At 43.6% G+C, this 14,062-nt stretch overlaps 1 protein-coding gene across 1 annotated transcript in view; it reads left to right on the top strand.

Moving 5' to 3' along the window:
• Positions 1-14,062, top strand: part of prkd1 (protein kinase D1) — a 79,869-nt gene that overhangs the window by 37,577 nt on the left and 28,230 nt on the right. Inside the window, exons 3-12 of the mRNA XM_041813076.1 lie at positions 1,590-1,721; positions 1,807-1,976; positions 4,609-4,632; positions 7,800-8,010; positions 8,110-8,187; positions 8,280-8,481; positions 8,559-8,682; positions 11,247-11,324; positions 11,522-11,689; positions 13,130-13,241. Coding sequence (XP_041669010.1) covers positions 1,590-1,721; positions 1,807-1,976; positions 4,609-4,632; positions 7,800-8,010; positions 8,110-8,187; positions 8,280-8,481; positions 8,559-8,682; positions 11,247-11,324; positions 11,522-11,689; positions 13,130-13,241 — 1,299 coding nt within the window. The remainder of the gene's footprint in view (positions 1-1,589; positions 1,722-1,806; positions 1,977-4,608; positions 4,633-7,799; positions 8,011-8,109; positions 8,188-8,279; positions 8,482-8,558; positions 8,683-11,246; positions 11,325-11,521; positions 11,690-13,129; positions 13,242-14,062) is intronic.

Here is a 14,062-nt window from a genome sequence, read left to right as displayed (position 1 = left end):
AAAAATGTGTTAAAGGGGGAAAAAGGGTTAACAGAGACAGAGAAAGACAGAGAAAGTGGCCAAAGCAGCGTAAAATTTGAGAAAAGTGGTTAAAAAGTGGAAAAACTGGGTGGAAAAAGTGATGGAAAGTGGTTACAAGTGGGGGAAAAGGTGCAACAAAGAATGAAATGTGGTCAAAATCAACAAAGATTGGCAACAAAAAGTGGCAAAAAGAAGCAACAGAAGGCATCACCACAAACACATCATCCCCACTGTGGAGCCTGGTGGTGGCAGCATGGTGCTGTGGGGATGCTTCTCAGCAGTATGGTGCTGTGGGGATGCTTCTCAGCATCATGCTGTGGGGATGCTTCTCACCAGCATGGTGCTGAGGGGATGCTTCTCAGCAGTATGGTGCTGTGGGGATGCTTCTCAGCATCATGCTGTGGGGATGCTTCTCAGCAGCATGGCGCTGTGGGGATGCTTCTCAGCAGCATGGCGCTGTGGAGATGCTTCTCAGCAGCATGGCGCTGTGGGGATGCTTCTCAGCAGCATGGTGCTGTGGGGATGCTTCTCAGCAGCCGGCCCTGGAAGGCTTGTAAAGGTAAAGGGTGAAATTAATCCTGGAGGACGATCAGCTTCAGTCTGACAGAGAACTACAGCTTAAAGAAGAGTCATTTCCTGGTCGGACAATGAGCCGTAGCATAGAGAGAAAGCTACACAGAAATGGTCTAAAGACAACAAGGGGAATGTTCTGGAGTGGCCGAGTCAAAGTCAGTCCTCTATCCAACTGAGAATACAGTCTGGACTTAAAAAGTCCAGAGTCACAGGCAGGTGAACGCTGGTCGTCTCTCTTTCTTTCCTTCAGCAACAATCAATAAATAGGATGTGGGTGTTTTTCACTGGTTGACTTCAGCCTTAAAACAGAAAAAAAAAAGACTTTTGAAAGTATCGATCCAGGACTCAGTAAACCCCACAGAAAGCTGTGAAACCAAAGTTTAACTAACATCAGCCTGCAGAAGTCTAGACTTTTTAACATCTCCTGTTGGTCCTAAAGGTCTTTTTCTAGTTCTGTAACCCTGACTGAGTTAGGAGCTGGGTTTATTCCCTCTGTGTTGTCGCTGGTCAGCAGGAGCTCTCATGGCTGCCAGAGAACCAAACGGGGTTTTTGTGCAAACAGCTGGAGGATAGTTGGGCTCAGATGGCCATCGTGGCGGCCGGCCCAGTTACCCCGCGATCAGCAGCTGCTCGTCTCTGAGCCGATCTGTAGAAACATTTGTAAAAAGGAGATAAATGTGAATAGAACACGGCAGATTCAATAGCAGCCTGTTTGCTGTGTTTATTATGCTGGAAAAGTCTGAAAACGCTGGAAAATGGATCCATTTATGTCAAACTGGTCTGTTGTTTGCTCAAATGTTCTCAATTAATTCAGCAACTCAAATAAAAATGACTCACAACAAAACAAAAAGACACCCTCCTTATTCCTGCAGAGATTTGCTTCATGCAGAGTCATATTTAGCGCGCTAACGTCTGACATTTGCTCCTTCAGCTGGAGGAATTAAATGGGTTAACCTGCACCTTACTCCTGTATGTTTTTCATGTATTTCCTGCAGCTTCAGCCACCGTAGAAGACTTTCAGATCCGTCCACACTGCCTGTTCGTCCACTCGTACCGAGCTCCGGCGTTCTGCGACCACTGCGGCGAGATGCTGTGGGGTCTGGTACGGCAGGGGCTCAAATGTGAAGGTATGATCTCAGCTCTGTTCTCGTTGAGTTTGCACACCCATGTCGCTCCCGTCTACTCACTCGCTGCCTTTGTTTCTGGGTCCAGGCTGCGGCCTGAACTACCACAAGCGCTGTGCCTTTAAGATCCCGAACAACTGCAGCGGGGTGAGGAGGCGCCGCTCCTCCAACGTCTCTCTGACGGGAGGGCTGGTGAACATATGTCGCCCCCTGTCTGCTGAGCCTTCACCGCCACACTACACCGACGACGCTTTACTGGTCAGTAGACAGGCTCAGAACTACACTACCCAGCATGCCTCTGGATGATCTGTCTAGTTTGTAGAGCCCAACCTTTGGTTCAAGTCTAACTCTCATGAAGTAAACATGACATTTACACCGGGTTCCAAATTATTATGCAAATTGGATTTTAGTCTCATAAACATTCAGTTTTTTGTTTTTCAAAGAAACTCATGGATGGTGTTGTGTCTCAGGGTTCAGACTAATTCATGGGATTAAGAGAGCAGCTGCTAAAATGTCATTACAAAGCAGCAAACAGGTATTTGAAGCTGCTGGTGCCTCTGGAGTCCCACCAACCTCAAGGTGTAGGATCCTCCAGAGGCTTGCAGTCGTGTATAAACCTACTATTCAGCCCCCCCTAACCAATGCTCACAAGCAGAAACGGTTGCAGTGGGCCCAGAAATACATGAAGACTCATTTTCAAACAGTCTTGTTGACTGATGAGTGCCGTGCAACCCTGGATGGTCCAGATGGAGGAGTAGTGGATGGTTGGTGGATGGCCACCATGTCCCAACAAGGCTGTGACATCAGCAATGAGGGGGCGGAGTCATGTTCTGGGCCGGAATCATGAGGAGAGAGCTGGTAGACCCCTTTAGGGTCCCTGAAGGTGTGAAAATGACCTCGGCAAAGTATCTAGAGTTTCTGACTGACCACTTTCTTCCAAGGTACAAAAAGAAGAACCGTGCCTTCTGTAGCAAAATGATCTTGCATGACAATGCTCCATCTCATGCTGCAAAGAATCCCTCTGTGTCATTGGCTGCTATGAGCATAAAAGGAGAGAAACTCATGGTGTGGCCTCCATCCTCCCCTGACCTTTAACCCTACTGAGAACCTTTGGAGCATCCTCAAGCTAAAGATCTATGAGGGTGGGAGGCAGTTCACATCAAAACAGCAGCTCTGGGAGGATATTCTGACATCCTGCAAAAGAAATTCAAGCAGAAACTCTCCAAAAACTCACACGTTCAATGGATGCAAGAATAGTGAAGGTGATATCAGAGAAGGGCTCCTATGGTAACATGAACTTGTCCTGTTAAGATGTTTTTGATTGAAATAGCTTTGATTTCAGTAAATATGACCTCCTAATGCTGCAAATTCAACAAATGACCATTTTCAGTTCTTTACAACCAAAAAAATGTTTTAAAACTCTGTTTTAATAATAATATGGAACAGTGCATTTTGAGTTTTTTATTTTTTTAAATGAAATAGTTATCATTGGGAGGTTTGTTTAATCGAATTTGAATTATGCTCTAACAGCTGATGACATGAAAATTATTTATTTGCATCAACTATTTAGGAAAATCAGATAAAAATATCATTTGCATAATAATTTGGAACGCAGTATAAAGAACTGTTGGCACGTCTGAGGGAGAGCATGGCGACTGAAAATGTCACATCTTGTCAAATAAATATGAATAAAAATAAATTTTTAGAAGCTTCCTGGTGTGTAGACCCTTTGGGTTCTTTATGGGGCAGTGTATTTTCTGGCAGATCCATTTCCTGGTTGAAACCAGACTCAGAAAATGGGAGAAACTCTCGTTGTTCCGTTGTTTCATTTTTGACAAAAAAAATGGAAAAACAGACTGAAGTCATTTTTCTGTTTTTTCATTTTGGTCACAAAACGGAAAAACAGATGACATTTTAAAAAAGGGGTCCAATTTCTTCATTAGTCGAAATACTCGAGGAAAAGGAAATCATGTGACCCACTGGGAAAGGTGAGCTTTTCAAAATAAAAGCCTCTGTGTCAAAACAAGAGCCATCCATTGAATTTCACAGCATTTTCATAGGCAGGAAGTACTCTTCCCTTTATGCTAGTCCTTTCCTGGTATCCCTACTGCCTACGTTAGACCACATCCCTACATGTCTAGAGGTTTTACTGTCAAATTTAAACTGGATTTTGAAGCAGTTTGGAGCTTGGCATCCACATGTAGCTCAGGTTTTATTTAAAATTCAACACAATAAGAGAAGATGAACAAAACAATCAAACTTTTATGTGACAGTTTGGATTTAGTTTGTTGGGATACACGGCTTTGGGCACCAATATTCACCTTGGGTATTTTTACAAACAACAACAGATAAAGATAATGTGAAAAGAGCAATCAACTCAGTGATTACTAGCTGCAGAACTGGACTGAAACGTCTGATTTTGTGTCCAAATCAATACAATCTTCAGCGCCATCCTTGATTTTAAAATCTCAAGTACGCATGCATTTATTCTGGGTCCACATTTAGATAAACTGGTGAATGCAAGACCATATTTTGGGGTTTGTTGATATGAATTTACCAGCAAGGACTACACCAGGATGCAATCTGGGGGCTATTTATGAATGATTTTGGAGTGATCTTTCTTAGCTTGCAGCATGGTGAAACACATTTAGGGCCCTACAGGTAGGAGGAAGGAAAGATAGAGAAAAAGAGGGAAGCATGCAGGATAAAATACAGTGGAGGGAGAGGATTTATGGTTGAGGTTTGGTCCTGCTCCCTGATCTTTAATTAGTGATTTAGAATTGTTACTGGTAGTTGAAATATTTCTGAGAAGGTTTTGACTTTTACTGGAGCTTTCAGACCTTTAACTTCCTCTCTTTCTTCTTCTGTTTCTTTCTCTCTTTATTTCCAGTCTCCAGTCAGTCCAAGCATGGAGGTAAGTCCCAATGATTAAATCCATGCTGATGCTCTCTGCAGGCTTGAGATTCATCAGCTGGAATAAATACATGCTTCCTCATGTGGGACCTCAAAAAGAGCCGTCAAACTAACTCAGAGTTTCTTTACTGAAAATAATGCATGAGTGCAGACATCCATGCACGCATTTTCTACACCGCTTACCTGGGGGGGGGTGGAGTTTAGCTGTCAGTGGGCGAGAGGCAAACAACTGCTCACACTCACTTCTAGGGGCAATTTAGAGTCACTAATTAACCTAAGGAGCATGTCTTAGAACCTGGAGAGAACGTATGCATGCAGAGGAAGTTGAGGGAAGCAACCAGGAACCTTCTGGCGGTGAGGCAGCAGTGCTAACCAGTGCGCCGCCGTGCAGCCCTGAGTGCAGACAGCCCTGCAGATTTAATTCAGCTGTTTTTTTTTTTGTTTGTTTTTTTTAAGACTTGGTAGGTTTTCATTTAATGTCTGCCCAACTGGTCCATGGTTCTCAACATGGGGTCAGGACCCCCTTTGGGGTTGTGAGACAATGAGAGGAAGTCACCAGATGTAAGATTTTGGAGCTCAAAACTGTGTCGAACTGTTATTGGGTTCTAATGTTGGAAGAAACTATTTTTGCCACTTTTTAACCACTTTTCCCAACCCAACTTTGCTCTTTTTCACAATTTTTTGCCACTTTTCACCCATTTAAGGTACCCTTTGCCATTAAATTCCACTTTTTTTCCCATTTTGACTGTTGTTTTGCAACTTTTTCCCTATTTTTTTTTTACCACTTTTATCCCATTTTTGCCTTTTTTCACAGTTTTTCTCCCCATTTTCACCCACTTAATTTACCTTTTGTAACTAAATACCACTTTTTTCCTAGTTTTATCCCATTTTAGCCACTTCTTTTTGCCACTTTTATTCAATTTTCACCCTTTTCACATTTTTTTTTCCCACTGCTTTTCACCCATTTAAGGTACCATTAAATACAGCTTTTCCCCCATTTTGACACTTGTTTTGCAACTTTTTACCCATTTTTAACACTTTTATACCAATTTTGCCACTTTCCATCATTTTGTTTTATTTGCACCCATTTTTTTGTCACGTCAGACCAATTTTGCATCATTTAAACCAGTTTTCCTCACTTTTTCCCACCAATTTTTGCCATTTTTAATCCCATTTCACCACCTTTTTTGTCCATTTCTTCCACTTTTAAGCCTTTTTTCTCACTTTTTAACCCTTTCCACATATTTTCTGCCCCTTTTGCTACTTCCAAACCAATTCTTGCCATTTTCCACCTATTGTTGCCTCTGTTGACCTATTATTGTCACTATAAACCTCTTTTCACCACCTTTTACACCCATTTTAACCACATTTCACTATTTGTTCTGCCCATTTTGCCAGTTTAACACATTTCCTTACTCTCTGCCTGCTCTGCTGCCTCAGTTAACCCATTTTTGCCAATTCAAACCAATTTTTGCCACTTTTTAATCCCATTTCCCCCTCCTAGCCACCTATTTTTACCCCCTTAAACCCATTTCTGCCACTTTAAAGCCAAAATCACCGCTGTTAACCCTTTTTCCACTTTTTGTGTCCGTTTTTGCCACTTTAACCGATTTCTCCTACTTTAAATCTTATTTCACCTCCTTTTTGGCCAACTTTTTCCATTTCTAACCCATTTTTATTTTGTTTTTAAAGACAGGAACTTTAAGACGGCTATACTCTACTGCACAAATGAACGGAAGAATATGTTTGTTGCTCTGAAAAGCGTGGTTATTCAGGTAAAAAAAAACAACATCTAGATATTACAGTTTAACTTTAAATGGACCATGGTTTTACTGAGTACTCTTGAATGTGCATGGCTGTGTTCAAGCACCTTCAGGTCAGCGGGGTCCCCGGTCTCTGGCGTAGAACCCCTACAGTAGACATTCTTGGATGTCTCTCTGTCTGTAAGACATATGTAAAGGGTTTGGATATAAAGTCAATCCTGGTATTAAAGGATTTGAGTAAATAGGCCTCTCTGAAAAGCAATACAGTTTGCAAATGTACAACTAGACTTGTAATAATTGCTGACTATTAATGCTGGCCAGCAGCTAACTATAATCCAGGGGTTCTCAACCTTTTCAGCTCATGACCCCCAAAATAAAGGTGCCAGAGACTGGGGACCCCCGCTGTACCTGAGGGTGCTTGAACACAGCCATGCACATTCAAGAATAGTCATGTGGAGACAAGGCTGCCCATTAGGGGGGATAAATGGGAGAGCTCTCTGGGGCCCAGCCAAACTGGGGGCCAGGAAAATCATGGTCCACTGTAAAGCTCAGCTGTGAAAGCCATATTTCACATTTAACCTTAATAATAACCACTATTATCAAAGAAACAAATACCAATTTTAATTCATTTGTGTAGTAAATAGCCCTCTTCAAAATGTTACATATGCTGAAAATAGCTAGAATGGGTTAATAATGGGAAAAAATGGTGTGAAAGGTGGTGAAATTGGATTTACAAGCAGCAGAGATGGGTGAGAAGTGCTAAAAATTAGATATAAGTGGCAAAAAAAAAATTAACAATAACTGGCAAAAATGGCATTAAAGTGGCAAAAAATGGCATATGAAGTGGTAAAAGGGCATAAAAAAGTGGCTGAAATGGCGTTAAAGTGGCAAAAGTAGGGGAAATTTGGTGAAATGGAATATTAAACTGATGTAAACTGGCAAAAAAGGTTAGCTGAGGCAGAAATAGGCAGAAATGGGCTAAACTGGCAAAAATGGGCACATCAGATTGTGAAATGTGGCATAAAAGTTGTAAAGAGGGGTTAATAGTGGCAATAATGGGTCAACAGAGGCAACAATAGAGGAAGAGTGGCAAGATTTGGTTTAGACGTGGCAAAAACAGGCAGAAAAAAAGTGGTGGAAAGGGTTGGAAATGGACAAAAAAATGGGTTTTAAGAGGCAAAAATGTGTTACAATTGGCCAAATTGGTGTAAAAGTGGCAACAGTGTCATTTAAAAATATTCGTAGTTTCTTTAAGGCATCTGGAGACCTCCTCTCAGTGTCTAGCGACCCCCAGTGGGGACCCCACCCCAACATTGAGAACCCCTGCTATAATCAATGACTAGTCATTTCTGAGTTCTCATTGGCCCTGAATGACGCGATCATACTGTCTTATTTCTCTTGACAGCAGAAGAACCAGCTGGAGTATTTCCCGGGCAGAGAGCGGCGCTCCAGCTCTCAGTCCTACGTCGGCCGTCCCATTGAACTCGATAAGATCTTACTGTCCAAGGTCAAAGTCCCGCACACATTCCTGATCCACTCCTACACCAGACCCACTGTCTGCCAGCACTGCAAGAAGCTCCTGAAAGGCCTCTTCAGACAGGGCCTGCAGTGCAAAGGTAGAAAGGCTTTCATATTAAACCTCCAACACTCTAGAGGCTTCCATAGCAGACAGCCTTCTTTATCCCTGACCTAACAGCTTCTTGTTCCCTCTTCAGATTGCAGATTTAACTGTCACAAACGATGTGCTCCTAAAGTGCCAAACAACTGCCTGGGAGAAGTTTCCAGAAACGGAGGCAAGTTTTTAACCCTTGTGAAGCTGCTCTAATACTGAAACTGTGATATGACAATAGCCTTACCATTAAAGGCCTCTGTCTTTGTCCCGCAGAGCTCCTGAGCCCGGGGGCGGAGTCAGACGTCGTCATGGTGGAGGGTTGCCTTGACGACCCCTGCATGGACAGACGAGCCAGCCTGTTGGACGACTTGGACGAAGCGCTGACATCAGAGGGCGGTCTCATGCTGGAGGCGGGACCTAGCGACCTCTGCGACATGCACGACCCTGACCTGGACGAGTCCAACCGCGCAATCAGGTACTCGAGGAAAAAAGACAGAGATGTGGAGTGTAGAGTCTGAGATGTGAGGCTAACGTTTGTCCCGCCTCCTGCAGCCCGTCCACCAGTAACAACATCCCTCTGATGAGGGTGGTTCAGTCGGTCAAACACACCAAGAGGAAGAGCAGCAACGTGATGAAGGAGGGCTGGATGGTTCACTACACCAGCAAGGACACTCTGGTACTGCCCTGGTCTGTTTACCTGAGCGCCAGTCTGAAGGACTCCCTCATTTCTACCCTGCATGCCTGATGAGAAAGCTAACAACACAACCAGCTTCTTCTTAGTTTTCTTTGGTTAAGTATAGCTCTAATTCCAAAAAAGCTGGGACGCCATGCAAAATGTTAATAAAAACAATAATTGTCAAATCTGATAAACCCATATTTTATTCACAACATATCAGATGTTGAAACTGAGACATTTTACCTATAAGCTCAGTTTGAATTTGATGGCAGCAACACATCTCACAAAAGTTGGGACAGGGCAACAAAAGGCTGGAAAAGTAAGTGGTACTAATGAAAAACAGCTGGAGGAGTGTTTTAACTAATCTGGAAATCACTGCATGGGCTCAGGAACATTCAAGAAATCATCGTCTGTCAACACAGTTGGCCGTGCCATCCACCAATGACAGTTAAAGCTGGATGATGGAGAGAAGAAGCCATATGTGAACAGGATCCAGAAACACCGCCGTCTTCTCTGGACCAAAGCTCATTTAACATGGACTGAGGAAACATGGAAAACTGTTCTGTGGTCAGAGGAAACATGGAAAACTGTTCTGTGGTCAGAGGAAACATGGAAAACTGTTCTGTGGTCAGAGGAAACATGGAAAACTGTTCTGTGGTCAGAGGAAACCACAGATGGACTAGGGAGGATCTGGAGCATCCAGCTTGTTCTCCTGGCTCAGCTCTAAAGCCTGCATCTCTGATGGTATGGGGTTGCATTAGTGCATATGGCGTGGGCAGCTCTAACATCTGGAGAGGAACTATCAATGCTGAGAAGTAGAGAGAGCTTTTAGACCAGTGATGCTCAACGTGTGGCTCTGGACCCACATGTGGCTCTTTTGTGATTATTTGTGGCTCTTTTATGTCTGACTTTTAAATATTATACCCCCAGAAAATCTTAAGGAAGGGAAACTTTTCTGCCCTTTTCATCCGTTCAAGCTACCTTTTGTCATTAAATGTTACTTTTCCCCTTCTTTTTTCCCATTTTGACACTTTTTTGCAACTTTTTACCCTTTTGTTCCACTTTTATTCAATTTTTTGCCCTTTTTCACCATTTTTTCCTCCACTTTTCACCCATTTTAACTACCTTTTGCCATTATATATACCACTTGTTTCCTATTTTTGCCACTCGTGACTGATTTTTGCCCATTTTAGTCAAATTCCACCCATTTTTTTGCCACATTTACAGGCAAAAGGTAGCTTAAATAGGAAAAGGCAAAAAAGGCAAAAAAAAAAAAAAATGGTGAAAAGGGGCTAAAATGGGATAAAAGTGGAAAAATGGGGGAAAAGTGGCAAAAAGAAGTTGCAGAATGGGCAACAAAATATGAAAAAGTGGTATTTAATGGCAAAAGTTTGTTTAAATGGGCAAAAAGTAGCAGAAAAAATGTGAAAAGGGCAAAAATGGGAAAAAATTGGCCAAAAGAAGAGGCAAAAAATGGGGAAAAAGGAAACAAGTGGTACTTAATGGTAAAGGCTTACTTAAATGGACAAAAAGATGCAAGAAATGGTAAAGAAAGGGGCAAAAATGGGGTGAAAGTGGTAAATATTGGGAAAAAAGTGTCAAAAAGACATTGCAAAAATGGGCAAAAAGTAGGAAAAATGGATATTTAATGCAATAGGTAGCTTTAATGGGAAAAAGAGGCAGTAAACAATGGTGATAAGGGGCTAAAATGGGAAAAAAGTGGCAAAAAGAAGTTGCAAAATGGCCTTAAAAATATGAACAAGGGTTTTTTTAATGGCGAAAAGTAGCTTAAATGTGTGAAGAGTGACAGAAATTATGAACATGGCAAAAAGTTTCTCTTTTTTTAAGGGTTTTCTTGGGTAATCATATTCAAAATTAAGACATAAAAGAGTGAGCATCACTGCTTTATGGGTTTATGAGATTCTGTTTTTATTTACATTTGAAGCAGCGCCCCAGCTTTTTTGGAATCACGGCTGTATAAATGACATGTTTAAGGCATGCTTTAGCTTGTTTATAGTTTACATATTTAATATGAGGAGGTATGAATGTGTTCTGTGACTGCTGTGCTGCTCTTCGTCCCCCTCTCCTCTCCTATTGTTCTTCTGGGTGGCCTACTTATGTCAGTCTTTTTATGAATAAATAAAGGAGAAATGCCAATCATTAGATGCTGATATGGAAATTAGGCATATTTTTAATATCAGTAGGGTGATTAAATGATGGAGAAAGTCAACAAAGACAAAAAGATAATGAGGAAATAATGGAAGAAGGGCGTTATTTTGACTCGTGGTTTTGTATCAGTACAAATATTTTGGCAGATTTTAGCCCAAATTTCATGAGTTTTAAAAACAAAAGGGTGATAAATGACTTCTCATCCCGTGGAGGTGTTGCTGCTCATCGTCTTTCAGCTCGGTGTGAAAGTTTCAATATTTTGAATGTTGAGTGACGACGGTTTGTTTTCTCTTTGTCTGAATTTTTCCTGAAGTGCTTCCATTGTTTACTCATTTATCTCATCTTTTTTTTTTTTTTTTTTACCCCTCTTTGTCCTTTTATTCTCCACCTACCAGAGGAAGAGACATTACTGGAGGCTGGACAGTAAATGCATCACACTGTTCCAGAATGACACAGGAAGTAAATACTACAAGGTGAGCCACTCTGCCTCCCTGATATCCACTTTAAAGTCCCGAAAAAGACGTAAAATATTCTGTTCTTTAGTTATGAAGATGTACCAGCAGACAGGAATCTCCCTGTTTCTATGATGACTCCTGGTCTAGTCGTAAGACTGGAAGAGTTTAGCCATGGTTTTGGTTTTGGAAAGATCATATCCCCCTTTGGTTTCCAGGAGATCCCTCTGTCCGAGATCTTGTCTCTAGAACCGGCTCAGACGTTCTCCCCTCTTCCTGATGGATCCAACCCTCACTGCTTCGAGATCGCCACAGCCTCGCTGGTTTACTACATCGGAGAGAATGTGCTGAGAGCCGAGTCCTCTATGAGCAGCAGCAGTGTTCTGGTGAATATGAAGGATGGATGGATGCATGGATGGATGGATGGATGGATGGATGGATGCATGGATGGATGGATGGATGCATGGATGGATGGATGCATGGATGGATGGATGGATGCATGGATGGATGGATGGATGCATGGATGGATGGATGGATGGATGGATGGATGGATGCATGGATGGATGGATGGATGCATGGATGGATGGATGCATGGATGGATGGATGGATGCATGGATGGATGGATGGATGCATGGATGGATGGATGCATGGATGGATGGATGGATGGATGCATGGATGGATGGATGCATGGATGGATGGATGGATGGATGGATGCATGGATGGATGGATGGATGCATGGATGGATGCATGGATGGATGGATGCATGGATGGATGGATGGATGGATGGATGCATGGATGGATGGATGGATGCATGGATGGATGGATGGATGGATGGATGGATGCATGGATGGATGGATGCATGGATGGATGGATGCATGGATGGATGGATGGATGGATGGATGCATGGATGGATGGATGCATGGATGGATGCATGGATGCATGGATGGATGGATGGATGGATGGATGCATGGATGGATGCATGGATGGATGGATGGATGCATGGATGGATGGATGCATGGATGGATGGATGGATGGATGCATGGATGGATGGATGCATGGATGGATGGATGGATGGATGCATGGATGGATGGATGCATGGATGGATGCATGGATGGATGGATGCATGGATGGATGGATGGATGGATGGATGCATGGATGGATGGATGGATGCATGGATGGATGCATGGATGGATGCATGGATGGATGGATGGATGCATGGATGGATGGATGGATGGATGGATGGATGGATGGATGGATGGATGGATGGATGGATGCATGGATGGATGGATGGATGGATGGATGGATGGATGGATGGATGGATGGATGGATGGATGGATGGATGGATGGATGGATGGATGGATGGATGGATGGATGGATGGATGGATGGATGGATGGATGGATGGATGGATGGATGGATGCATGGATGGATGGATGCATGGATGGATGGATGGATGGATGCATGGATGGATGGATGGATGCATGGATGGATGCATGGATGGATGGATGCATGGATGGATGGATGGATGGATGGATGCATGGATGGATGGATGGATGCATGGATGGATGGATGGATGGATGGATGCATGGATGGATGGATGCATGGATGGATGGATGGATGGATGCATGGATGGATGGATGCATGGATGGATGGATGGATGGATGGATGGATGGATGGATGGATGGATGGATGGATGGATGGATGGATGGATGGATGGATGGATGGATGGATGGATGGATGGATGAAAAGACAGAGCAGTGTGCGACACTGTCACACACAAGAGGTAGAGCATGTTAATCTCTAACTCTCCTCTACTGGCCGGTCTCAGGTGAGCGGGGTGGGTCAGGATGTGGCCCGGATGTGGGAGATGGCGATCCAGCACGCTCTGATGCCGGCCGTGTCTACAGGAATCTCACACAACTCTCACCATGGAGGACACAGTAAGACAGCCTTATCCCTGACTGTAGTCGCAGTGGAAGTCCTCGTCACTTGTTCTGCAGGTTTATGTTGGTAGACACCAATACATAAAATGAATGCACAAAATTATGTGGGTACATATTTTCATCTTCTGCTTTATGCAGATAAACCAGAACAGGTATTGTGCCGTTTCAGTGGCCTCCACTGTTGTTATGGGTACTGAGTACACCAGCAGAGGCCACAGGATCCGGGGCAAGATGGAAGGCTGGTAAATCCAGGCCTTGAACCTCCCTGGCAGACCTGAGTTGTCAACCTGACTCAGCCAGTTCTCAAGCTCTTTGCTGGTTTTCTGGATGGACGCAGAATCTTTGAGGCTGCAGTCAGAGTACTCCCCGAGACTCTTGACTGGACGCTCTGTGATGGATGGGATGGCGGCTCCACTGAGAAGCGGACTTTGTCCTCTACTTTTCCCCTCTTGAGCACTAGAGCCCCTGATTTTACTGGCTTAAAGCTCATCCTTGCCCAGGTGATGAGCTTCTGTAGGCCTTGGAGAATCCATCTACTGCCTGGGACGGATGTGGTGGTGACATTCAGGTCGTCCATAAAGGCTTTTATGGGGGGGCTGGAGTATTCCTGATTTGTCAAGGGTCCCCTGCACTCCACCTCTGCTGACTTGACTATCATGTTCATGGCGAGGGCAAAAAGTATGAGTGGGGTGGTGCAGCCTGTTATTCTGCCTTTCTGGCAGAATTTGTGGGCCTGTTATAATAAAAACATGACATGACCTTGCAGGCCGGGCTGGATTTGGCCCCTGGGCCTTGAGTTTGACACCCCTGCCTTGAGG

Source organism: Cheilinus undulatus, linkage group 18 (assembly GCF_018320785.1).
Source record: "Cheilinus undulatus linkage group 18, ASM1832078v1, whole genome shotgun sequence".
NCBI classification, from domain to species: domain Eukaryota; kingdom Metazoa; phylum Chordata; class Actinopteri; order Labriformes; family Labridae; genus Cheilinus; species Cheilinus undulatus.
The sequence above is the reverse complement of the archived record's forward strand: the minus strand, read 5'-3'. Positions and strand labels throughout refer to the sequence as shown.